General features: G+C 45.0%; 1 protein-coding gene across 1 annotated transcript in view; it reads left to right on the forward strand.

Moving 5' to 3' along the window:
- Positions 1–10,062, forward strand: part of grin3a (glutamate receptor, ionotropic, N-methyl-D-aspartate 3A) — a 54,293-nt gene extending 44,231 nt beyond the window's left edge. The window contains exons 9-11 of the mRNA XM_008278057.1: positions 1,542–1,703; positions 1,927–1,997; positions 9,486–10,062. Coding sequence (XP_008276279.1) covers positions 1,542–1,703; positions 1,927–1,997; positions 9,486–10,062 — 810 coding nt within the window. The remainder of the gene's footprint in view (positions 1–1,541; positions 1,704–1,926; positions 1,998–9,485) is intronic.
- The last annotated feature ends 2,014 nt before the right edge of the window (positions 10,063–12,076 follow it).

The raw sequence follows: 12,076 nt of genomic DNA on the forward strand, positions 1-12,076 counted from the left end.
AAAACTTGCACAAGAAACTCTGCTTTTCATGCGCTGGAGTTGCAGCATTAGATTAGATTAACGTCATGTATCTCCAGTAAGCTTGTCTTGACTTTTAAAGGATAATACCACCAGAATCTTTTCTTTTCTTCCCACAAAGTGAACAAATGTGTTCCCGCAGCAGCCAGACGTCACCGCTGTCTGCACCGCCCAACTTTCCAGGAATCAACGGCTCCCACACTTCAAACATTTCATTACGGCCCGACTTGCCGAGTCACACTCGCGCAATGACGATTTTAATCCATCATGTATTCTTTTTCCTGCATGACTTTATAATGCAATCACTGCAGCTGCTCCAGCATCACAAGCTGTTCCTACTCAGCAGAAAGAAGAAGAAAGAAAAAAAAAAACAGATTCTTATGAGGTACATCTGCAGCAGCAACAAGTGGTCAGTTAAGCAAAGTGTGATCTCAGCCCGGTGATGAGAGCTCTCATCTGCCGACACATTTGGAACGAGATGAGCAGACATTAGGAGGCGAGGGAGCGAATCAGGAGCTCAGAGAGAAGAATCTGGAAGAAAAATCTGTCCGTGGTTTAAAAATTCAATCCAGGATGTATTTTAGCTGAGAGGAGGTGATGTTATTTCTGATTTACAGTTCTTTAGAAAAGTTTCTGAAGATTGAATTCTACGTGAGCAACACTTCACTTCAGTTTTCACCTGAGCAGTCGTCTCCTCAGTCATTCTGTAGAAACTTTTCTATAAATGCAGCAGCAGTGATTACTCTGCTGTAAAGTCAAGTTTGAAAAAAGAAACCAAACATAAAAAACGATGATATCTGCAATACTTTTTTCAATGCAGCGTCTGAGCCTGAGAGCTGTTTTTATTTGGGGAACAATGGGAGCCGATTGTTTCTGGGAGGTCGGCCAAAGCCGGCGTACAGTAATAGAGACAGTAGGAGCTTCTGACTGCGCTGAATGCATCACTGCTGCTGGGTTTCTACTTCGGTTTGATTAATGATTTTGGTCGATCGTTGACTTTCTCTTTTGTTTGTGCTCTTGTTCCCTCCCCGCCTTCACCTCTGCTCCTCCTTTTAACTCCTACAAGTGTCTTCTGGCTGTTGAAATGCTCTTAATGGTAAAAAAATATATATACACCAAGCAAAGCAAAAAGCAAAAGTTGCTGTCATACCTACAGGAAAACAAACACAGCGTCTGAGCAGCTGTGGTTTGGTTCTCAGTCACTAAACTCTTGTGCATAAACTAAATCATCTATAGATCTCATATCAAGCTTGTGTAATAATTAAACGTTTTTTTTTTCTAGCTGTAAAATATAATTTTGTCCCGACTGTTTTAACCACCTGCAGCACCGACTAAGTGACTTTTATGAATCATTCTGTGGATGCAGCTCCTCTTCCATTTGCATTAGGATGGAACAGGCGTAGCAGAACAGATATGCACATGTGATCACTTCTCCTCTAAATCCTCCACTTTCTCCTTTTTCTCTTTCCCCTCTCCGGCTGTCATTCACCGACGCCGTCTCGCTCTCCTTCCTCCTCCTCCAGACGCTGCAGATGGGCATAAAGCATTTCTCGGGCCTGTTTGTGATGCTGTGTGTGGGCGTGGCCTTATCTCTCCTGACCACAATAGCAGAACACATCGTGTACAAGCTGGTGATCCCCAGAGTCAAGGAGCCGCGCTTCAAATACTGGCTGCACACTAGCCAGGTACGAACACACACAGAGAGCCACATCACAGCCACCAAACAGGTGCTCTAACAGCAGACAGGATGTAGGTTTAATTGTGTCTTATGACGAAAAGCATTAACACTTGCTTCCCTTCAATGGTTATGCATCATCTGGTTTTAATGTTGTGGCTCATCACTGATTGCTGTTTTCTTGTTGGATTTACAGTCTGCACGCTCCAGCTAACGTGTTGCTTGTTTTCCAGAGATTACACCGAGCCCTCAACTCAGTCTTCACCGACGACAAGCTACCGACCGTCACCAAGCCTGAGAAGAGGTACTGCTCTTGTCTTTGAAGTGGCGGGCTCAGTTTAATCAAATAACCCCAGCAGACAACACTGAGACACCAGTCTGTAGTATATTCACACGTTAATGAATTTGATTTGAGGAGAATCCCGTCCCTGAGTGACTGAACTGAGCGTGAACCGGGCCCAGATGTGTTGTAATTATTTGGGGCTCATTTAGCACATTGTGTTCCGACTCGGGACTTGGGCTCATTAAAAGTTTTGTCATGCAAGTATGCATCAGAAACAGCTTCGCCCTTCACTGGAGGAACAATTTTGGACGCTCTGTTCCCGTTTTTGTCGACGTGTATTCTTACTATTTGCAGAGTTACAACAAACTGCTGCACACCTACGACACCATGAGCCTGTTTGGGGAAATCTGCGTTGTGGTGCAAACATCTCAGAAATATTAACAGATATTAAAACAAAGTATTGGTTCAGTGTCCTCCGGATGTTTAAATTACAGTATCCGGTACTGCACAGATTACTGTATGAGCAGAAACACTGACACAGACATTTCTATGTTGCACTAAATGCATATTTTCCTCATTGCTTAATATCGTTACAACAACTCCAACACAATCGCTGCGTCCTGCTCAGAGGTGAAGGCATCGTCCTGAGGCTCTCTGTGGACCACAGAGGAGCCACATTCATTCACTCCTAAACGCACAGAAGCTGTTCCAGCCAGAAGCCCATTTTCCAAACTTAAACGGCCCATTGGCTAAATTATCAGGTTGAGAATAAGTGACATCAATTAACATCCAAGTGGCAGTTAAGGGACCCGTTTTTAATCAGAAACTAAATAGAATGGTCAGCCTGTTGGAAGCCAATTATCAGCAAAGGAAATTGAGGAAATAATCTCGTCCTGACGTCACGGCGTATTGTTGAAACGGAGACAGAGATACAGTAGATCATGAGAGCGTCTTTCTGGCCCGTTTCAGAGTCTTTTCCAAAGTTTCATGGACGCCCTTCGTCCCGATTAGTTACATAAACCTCCCCGTCGCTCTGACACCACTGTGTGTGTGTCACGGTACCCTTCTCCTCACATTTAGCCTCTGCTCGTGTCACCACGCTTTAGTTTTTTTTTTTTCTCTCCGTCTGCTTCTGAGGGGAGATCAAAACAAACCTCGAGCATCTGCTGAGCAAACAAGTTCCATTTTATTCTGCTCTGCATGACGAGTCCCGCTGCACTCTGCTTCACACCTCTCCCCACTTAGCTCCGGCACATTGAGGGGACACTCAGGTGAAGCACTCAGCGCGGGGATTAAATACACGGAATAATTATGGCGCCCGAGGCCGTGTGAGGGATGCCGGTGGTAATGAGGATAGATTTCCCACTCTTGCATAATTACGCTCAGTCAATCAAGCTCTTTTCCATCAAGCGTCAGAAATCGTTACCGTCTTATTGTCAGAAACTTTGTGCGTGTCAAACACAGGATTTGACGCCGTGAGTGGCTCCAGTTTGGACTTATTCACAAGAAAATCGCCTGAATTGATCAACATCAGCCGCACCGCTGCAGCACATCCACCGCCGCTCTGCACTGAAAGCATTATGGGACCAAATGGAGCATACGGGTGAAAATGAAATTGGCCACGACGGCTACTTAGGATCGAACCATAACGTATTTCATCTCCTAACAAGGCTGCAGGAAAACCCCGAAGGCATCAGAGGACTGTCTGTCCGGGAGAATTAGGAACAGCGTCTGTAATTCCCTGAAACATTATCGGGTGGCCAATTAAAAGCTGTGTGATTTAGTATCAGAGAGGCAGCGTTAAGGTCAGCAAGCTCGAGTAAAGACTGACATCGAGGCGAAAATTGGATTATCTGTCACTTTTAGAGGATCAATAATATCAGCTGCTGGCCTCTGTGATGGAGAAATTCATTTTTTTGCATTTTTACACTAAAAAAACAATCATAATGTGTATTTATATTAGTGGGAAGTGAGCATTTTGACATATTTAATGCAGTTTTACTGTTATATTCTTCTGTTTCTACACCTGACATGTTCTGCAGCATCTACACGACTGGACAGACGTCGTGTTTCCTCTGTTTGGACGTATTTTCATGTTTAAAAGACGCTCGTGTAATCACCGTTTAGAGCAATTTGCAGAAGGACCTCGTGCGAACTCAAGAATTGTCCAGTAATCTGACACTTGAGCGAGTTTCTACCTGCGACAGCGTGGTCAAGAGGTCGTTCAAACTTGTACAGAACGGCGCCCCCGAGCTGCCGGGGTTCAATATCGCGTTCAAGGACACTTGAGCGGGCGCGCCGGTGCCCTGCCTGTTGAAGGACTGCCTATCTGTGCTCGCCGCGCTGCACGCTGTGTGTCTTGGTGTGACTGCTGATAGCAACATCTGTACCGACAGATGGGCTGGGAGATAGCGGTTGTTGTTGAAATATTGCTAATTCCATTCTAAGTATGTAGATCTGCTGCAGCTAAACAGAGAAGGAGTCGTCCTCTGCACCGGCGGCAGCGTGAGACATAAAAGTAGGTTTTAAGCTTTATCATGCGTCTGACAACTTACAGGAAGTTGCAAGGACGTGTAGAAGCGCTGCGCAGAGAGCAAATCGATATTTCTTAAAATGTAAATGAAGGAGCAGGTGGACCTTAATGAGAGGAATGTGGTGATCCTGCACATTAGAAGAAGGAGGGACCAGATATCTGTGGACATTATGTGGAACAATCTGAGAGCTGTGATGAGGAAAATACGTAGACCTGCAGTTTAGTATGTAGGGCCCTGAATTTCACTGTAAAACGAACTAACTCTGGATGTTTTTGAGTAAAGAATGAAGACGTCAGAGAGAGAAATACAGCGATTTGATCCTAAATGTGTAGTTTTTCTTTCTGGCTTGCATTCAGACAGACGTTTGACAGATATTTTAGCATAAATGCATCTTTTAGGGAAGAGAAAAATCACTATTTTGGAAAATATCATTGATACAAAGGACATCCTAACACTGGAGAAAAAAATCAGATTTATATTTCAGCATATTAATCTGTTTTATTAAAAAAAAGCCAACAGTATGGTGCACACGTTCCTCTCTGACCTTGACATCATTACTTCTTGTGGGTCGCTGCACTGAGCTAATCTCTGCCAGGCAGGAAAAAAGAAAAAATACAGACTTCATACATTTTTGTGGTGAGACGACGTGAGCACCGTCTCAATCAGCGTTTCAGTTCAGATCATGAAAGCCGAGGCGGCGGCTCTTTCATATAGGAGTTAACACCTGGACACCTAAATCAAGGAACATTTGCTTAAAGGCCGGATGGAAGAGCAACAGACGTATTTCTACTTAGAGCGGAAGGTCTAGAGGCTGCGGAGTGCTAATAACCAGAATCATCTTCATTTGTGGGAGCAGACGCAGAGTGCTTTCAGGATGAATAAATAAAAAAGAAAAATAATTCGTAGATAAAAGCAGAAAATGCACGAAAAGAAAGATAATATACAAAAGGTCAAGAGCAGCTCACATGAAAGCTGTAAACTGCTGGTTTTAATGTTATTTCTTGATAGCACAAAAATCCTGGTCAGCAGTTGTTTTAATTCCAGGTTTTTTTTTTTTTTTTAGATCATATCGCTCCTGTAATATAACCGAGTGAGTTACAGAACCGCTCCGGCACTTACAGGCAATGCTAATAGAGATTCTGAAACTGAAGGGGATTATCATAAGACCGGAGGCTTAAGAGATCTGATAATGTTAACCACATTTCAAAACGCTCGCTCCTCCGCCGCAGCCATGATGTAAGCACAGGTGCCCTCTTGTCAAAAGGTGCACATATCGTTTTAAGACCAAACTCTTTTCATGTCCTTATATTCAGACGCGTCATCGCCGAGCTTAACGTCTCTTTTGATGTCAGGAGTATCTCATTAGATTCTTCTTGTCACTTTTATTTTTTTTTTATACCTTTGATTCAGAGAGCTATTCAGTCAGGCTCTGCTTCATATGGACGGAAATCCCTTTTCTCTGCTCCCTTAATGAAATCAGGACTTTTTTAGCTTCCAGATCTGGTCCAATAGATTTTTAAAAAAGTTTGTGTTTGAGAGAGGAAAACTAATTTTGTTCTCTTTTTTTCTGGCAAGTCAGATCTATATTATAAATTACAAGAGGAAGCATTAAAGGTGGCAGGGAGTACATATATTATATTACTGCTACTTTGGGTTTCATCTCCAGTGACAGGGAGCAGAGAGCGGCGGAGATTTCAGAGGATTTAAATCAAGCTTAGGTTTGTATCCACTAAAGGTTGATTATATTATCATCTCAGGACAGATTTCAAAAGAAAATCTCACTGTTTGTTTCTCTGGATATGAACCCAGAATATTGTCGTCACAAGGTCTTTAATCACCACAAAACCTCCTAATAAAGTAAAAACTTTAATAAAGCTGATTTAAAACCATTTCAGTGGTATATAAATCATCTGTGATCTAGTAGGACGATCTATCCAGTGAAACATTTCAGCGGTTGTTGAAGTGTGAAGTCGAGGACGGACGCTCGCTGGTCTTCTCTCCAGACCCGGGCTGACACCAGTCTCATGTAACCCTCATTCATGTATTGCAGATGCCTCTTTCTGTCTGCCCTGCTCCTATCATGTCCTGATGCTGTGTAAAAGAATAATAAGAAAAAAAAGGTGGACGCTTTGGGCAAAGGTCCAGAGCGACTTTATGTTTTTTCATGGTCTGTGCAATCAAAGACGTTTATGTGTCACCGAGGAGATCCGCAACCGGCCGTTTTTCTGAGGTTCTGTAGCTTCAAAGACGATCGAGTGAAATAGTTCTGAATTCATATTTTCCCTCTGTGGTCCGCGGTGCTTCCACAGAACATGAAACATGCATATGAGGGATAAATGGGTTGAAGCGCTGGCAGGAGGAACCCTGTAAAACGGACTCTTACTGAGGATCAATCTGCTCAGAAGGGACGCGAGGCAAAGAGGAAGGATTCGTCATGTGTTATGTGTTTAAGCCGGGAAATAACATGACACCAGTGATGTCGTGTCAGAAGAACAGCTCACGTCTCCGGGCCAAGGCGGTGCTGCTGCTGCTCATTAGCTTAAAGACAGACCTCCAGGTTGGATGAGCAGGTTTGTGGTGCCAGAGGAAATTAATTGGACATGAATTTGATTTCTACACTTGGCTCTGACATTGAAGGTCTTTTTCTTTTTTTCTTGAATACCTGAGTTTGGAGGAGGTCTGTTCATTAAAAACCGAGTGAAAAATGTTCTGGTTATTTTAAAAAATGACAGAAAATCCAGGCATCTGTTGATTCCTTTGCTCCAAATGGCTGCTGTTCCTGTGGCTTCACAGCACGCCAAGCTCCACCAAAAATAGGTTTGTAATATGACCATGGGGCTGAATAATTAGGTAATGAGACGGAGAAGTCCAACCCTGTCTACACCCAGAACACGCTGCTGTACGGTACAAACCGGTGTCCAGGCCGAGTCATAACCCGAACACTGGTTCTGTAATGGAAACACTCAGATGTTGTCTTAGTCGGCCTGTAAAGCTCCTTTCTGGTCATTGATTAAACCCTAAAAACTCTTGTTTGTTTTACATATTTTGAACTTTCCCCATGAATATAATCCCTTCATACCTTCAGATACCTCTAATGAACCTGCTGCTTCCTCTAGAATGAGCAGACCCTAATATCCCTGCCTCTGTTCAACCACCCTTCCCAGTTAGCTGTGCACGTTAAAACCAGGAAGCACTTCTGAACACAAGTATTGATGCAGAAATCCCCATAAAGCAATTTGATGTTTGTTTGTTTGTTTTTTTTTTTTAGGTTTGTTATGTATGAAGCCCCAGAAGTCTGAATGTGCATGTGAACATACTCAGTGTTGTGACCCAGCTGTGACTGGTGAAGGTAAAGGTAATTTATTGCTCAGTGATGGAACTAAACAAACCAGAAACTTGAAACAAGAGACAACGAGTAACTTGTTCACTAAGTCAACAGTTACAGAAGACACGAAACACAAAGAGGCACCAAGACAAACTGTTCCCACTAAACCCCAGCCAACCTGAGTGTGAGGCTGAATGTAGATTTATGCTCCAGGTGTGCTGATTGCTGCAGCTGGATTGGATGAAGGTGGAGGGTGGTGGCCCAATCAGACGGGTCAGGAGGCGGAGAGAACGAGGGCTGGAGTGCAGGTCTTCATCTCCAGGCTAATCAGAGGAGATGACTGGCAGCTGGGACTAAACAAGCCCTCCTTAAACAATGGTGACAAAAGTGGGGCTGCAGGTGGCTCAGTGGTTAGCATCGTTACCTCACAGCTAGAAGATCCTGGTTCACGTCCCGATGAGGACACCCGGGATCTTCCTGCGTGGAGTCTCCATGTTCTCCCCGTGCAGCGTTCTCTCCGGGTTCTCCGGCTTCCTCCCACAGTCCAGAAACATGCTGAGGTTAATTGGTGATTGTAAATTGTCCGTAGGTGTGAATGTGAGTGTGCTTGGTTGTCTGTCTCTAAGTGTAGCCCTGTGATAGACTGGTTACCTGTCCAGGTGAACCTGCCTTCACCCTGAGTCAGCTGGGATGGACTCCAGCCCCCCATGACCCTGGTGAGGGTTAAGGTGTAGAGATGATGGATGGATGGTGACAAAAGTCCACCACAGAAGTGAGACAAGCACCAGTGGTCGTAACACTCAGCATCAATGATGTTAGTTGTTGGTACGCTGGGAGTATATTAGCAATAAAATCTGACAGATTAGCATCAGGTACAGCTGAGCTATTATTCCAGGTGTTTTGTCATTATGGCCTCCATCAGTCGTCTCTTTCTTTTTCACAATCAGTTTCTGAGGACCACCTGCTCTCAGATCATTCATGCATGTGCCATATTTCATTTCTTCATGATGAATTTAATTTTCCTCCAAGAGATATTCAGTGACTGAGAAACTTTCCTGCATCCGTCCACTGAACTGGGCTTTTCAGTAACCTTTTCACAAAGTCTCCTGAAGTGTTCGTTTGTCTGCACGGTGCAGGAGGAATGATTTACCGGTGAATGGACTTTACAGTCTTTACACTGCATCGACCTGAGACACAGTCACTGCTCTCATGTCTTGATTTCACTAATTGTGTGACGTGGTGCCGTTTGGCTGCACCTGTGTTTAATTAGGTAACATCACTTGAAACGGGGGTGAATACTTATGCAATCACTTATTTTACATTTCAGATTTTTTTTTTTTTGACGTTGTAGAAATCTGTGTTCAGTTTGACGTGAAAGGAGAAAACTTCCAAGCAGGATGAACACTTTGCATAAATACTGGGGGTCTGTTTGTTGTGCAATAAGCACAGAACTGTCTGTGCAACAGCAGCTCAGTCAGTCCAACATGACATCTGTGTGTCTGCTCAGTAGTTTGGGAGAGAGATGTGATCCGAGGCATTGGTCTCACGTAGGATTCAGACTGGAAAGATGGAGTCAGATGATATACAACTTTCCTCCCCTGACATTTAGAATTTCTGCCTCACATTTCCCTCTATCTGCCTTATCTCCAGGTGCAACGAGGGAAACAACCAGTCAGCATCCTGGAATCCTGCCGAGTCTTCTCACTGCAACCGGCGAAGGGTCCTTCCACAGGAGATGCAGAACGATCTGGAGCGCCCCTCCTCCCAGGACCTCCCACCTCCACCTCCACCCTCTCCCCTGCCTCACCCCCACTCCCTCCCCCTGCTGGAGAAACACCTGCCCATCGTCACCACGTCCAACGGCCGCTCCGACCTGCTGGGACGGGCGCTGAGCCAAGGACTGGGGCCGGGCCAGGGCGGTTCTGGGCAGGGCGTAGCACCGTGTCGGGGTCTGGGAGTGGGCGACTGCGGTCCAGGCCTGGGCGTCGGCCGGAACCCGCTGGTTCAGGAACTGTCAGAACTGGAGGGTCAAATCCTTGTGATCAAGCAGCAGCTGCAGTCCGCCATGAGGAGGAAGAGAGAGCTAGAACAGTACCAATCAGAAAACCAGCAAGCAAACCAGACTGCACCCAGTCAGCCCACTACGCACCAGTCTAACCAGTTTGGTCAGTACACCCAGTCCCACCAGCAGACTAACCAACACACAAACACACACCCAGAGTTTTGAAGCTTGTCTCCTCTGTTTTGTCCAGAGAATCCTGGTTAGACACAGGACTAGTTTCCAAACCCTCCTCTGGGTCCTGGATAAGGATCCTTGCCTGAGCTCTGGAGCTGGAACCCTCACTGATCTCCAGCAGCAGGATCCTCCTTTAGGCTCAGGAGTCCCCCCTGACTGCTGGACTGACATGTGGTCCAGATATCAGGTCCTGCTCTGTAACTCCAAGTAGGACATTTCTGGACTTCTGGAACGTGAGATATGATGAAATGAGAAGCGCTGGACCGGGGATGAACCAGGGATCTTGAACCAAATCTGTTCCGAGACCCTCACTAGCTTCTTGTGTCACTGAAGAGCTGTGCAACCTCCTCCTCTTCTCCAGCTCCCTCTTTGCCATTTTTTTTAAAAACCTCCTTTTCTGGTCCTTCCATTTTTTTTTTCTTTTCCATTCCTTTTCTGCTCACGACTTCCTTTTGTCCCCGTCATGCCTCCCCCCTAAGCCTTCAAGGGTACAGATTTGCTTGCCATGATGTTAAGCTTGATCATAGATATGAGGACTCTTTGGTATTTAAGCTTAATGGACTAATTCACCTGAGTGTGTTAAGACTCACTGAGAGCGTAAAATGGCCTGAGGTTGAACCCAGCCAGTTAAGTCTTTATGTCCTTGTGTCTTGCTGAAACCTCGTATGTTTCAGACGCAGAACTGAAGAAAAAAGATCCACCTGCTGGTCACTGGTTGGTATCTCCACCGATGACCTCGTGTTTGTGGCCTTTGGCAGCGCTTTGGCAGTTACTTTGGCTTTGGGCATTTTTTTTTCTAACAAGCCTGTTGAGGGTTGGTGGGCCGGCGTTAATGAGCAACAAAGATATACGGCTTTCGCAAGACACCTTTACATGAATAACCTGGTTGGCATGTGGTGGTGGTGGGTTATAGGACAATACACAACCGTACGTATGAACCACTGTATAATGTTGTCCTGCACTTCACTGATGCACTCCTGGTTTCTTGAAGTCATCATCTAACCTGTCAGAGTCTGACTTATGGTCTTCACTGTGGGCTCGTGGCAACATCCAGGCTGAAAAACACAAAATTGTAATAAATCCAATCAGTTTTTAAGTCAGGGAACCAAAGCAGAACCTTTTTGCCCAACTTCTCGAGAACATACTGGTGCTCTTATATTATCGTGACACAACAATCACAGGAAGCTCCTGGTCGGGCCCACTGTTTGGTAATAAATGAACGGAGACCACCGGTCGAACTCTGACACGTTATTTCATGTGATGCACATTCACGACTGAACACCGAAACAGCTCCTCTGTGATGAGACCTGTGTTCTTCCATCTTTTCTGTTTTTTGGTTTGGACATGTTCTGTTATTAAAAATGTACCTCTCCTCTTTGCAGTTAATTTAGCAGGAACCTTTTTATTTTTCTCTCCTGCAGTGTCTGTAAACGATGACCACGACAGAGACGGGCAGGATGCAGCACGCTAACAGCATATTTTAATTATTAGACCTCCATAACCTTGAAATTGTTGGTTTAAAGCAACTCGCCCAAAAAAACAAAAACCCCTTAAAGGTGCTGTATGCATTTCTAATCCAATGCATGTTTTTTGTCTCCTCCTGGTCCACTAGCAGTCCAGTATTCAGCCCCGGTTCTGTAAACAGGAAACAAACAAATAGGGGCCACACAACCCTATCCTGGTGTTTCCATGTGCACGTTCTTGCTCGTGCACTAACTCTGGGGGGAATAAGAGGAGCAGAGGCAGCGACAGAAAGCATCTGAGCGATCCAAATATGCAGCTGAATGTCAGCAATCTTGAGAATCACACACGCCACCTTTAATGCCATTTGTTTCTAGCGATAAAATTAATTTGCCAAGTGAAGGGGCTTAAACGATGGCCACAGGCTCGATGATTTCAGCAGGATTTCAGGGATTTCCTTCTCACCACAGAGCTCCTGTTACAGAGACAAGCGAGAGCCAGTCGCAGCAGAGGAGCGATGGCTGGAATCCAGGGCACACAAATT

Source organism: Stegastes partitus, unplaced genomic scaffold (genome assembly GCF_000690725.1).
Source record: "Stegastes partitus isolate 25-593 unplaced genomic scaffold, Stegastes_partitus-1.0.2 Scaffold114, whole genome shotgun sequence".
Classification (NCBI taxonomy): domain Eukaryota; kingdom Metazoa; phylum Chordata; class Actinopteri; family Pomacentridae; genus Stegastes; species Stegastes partitus.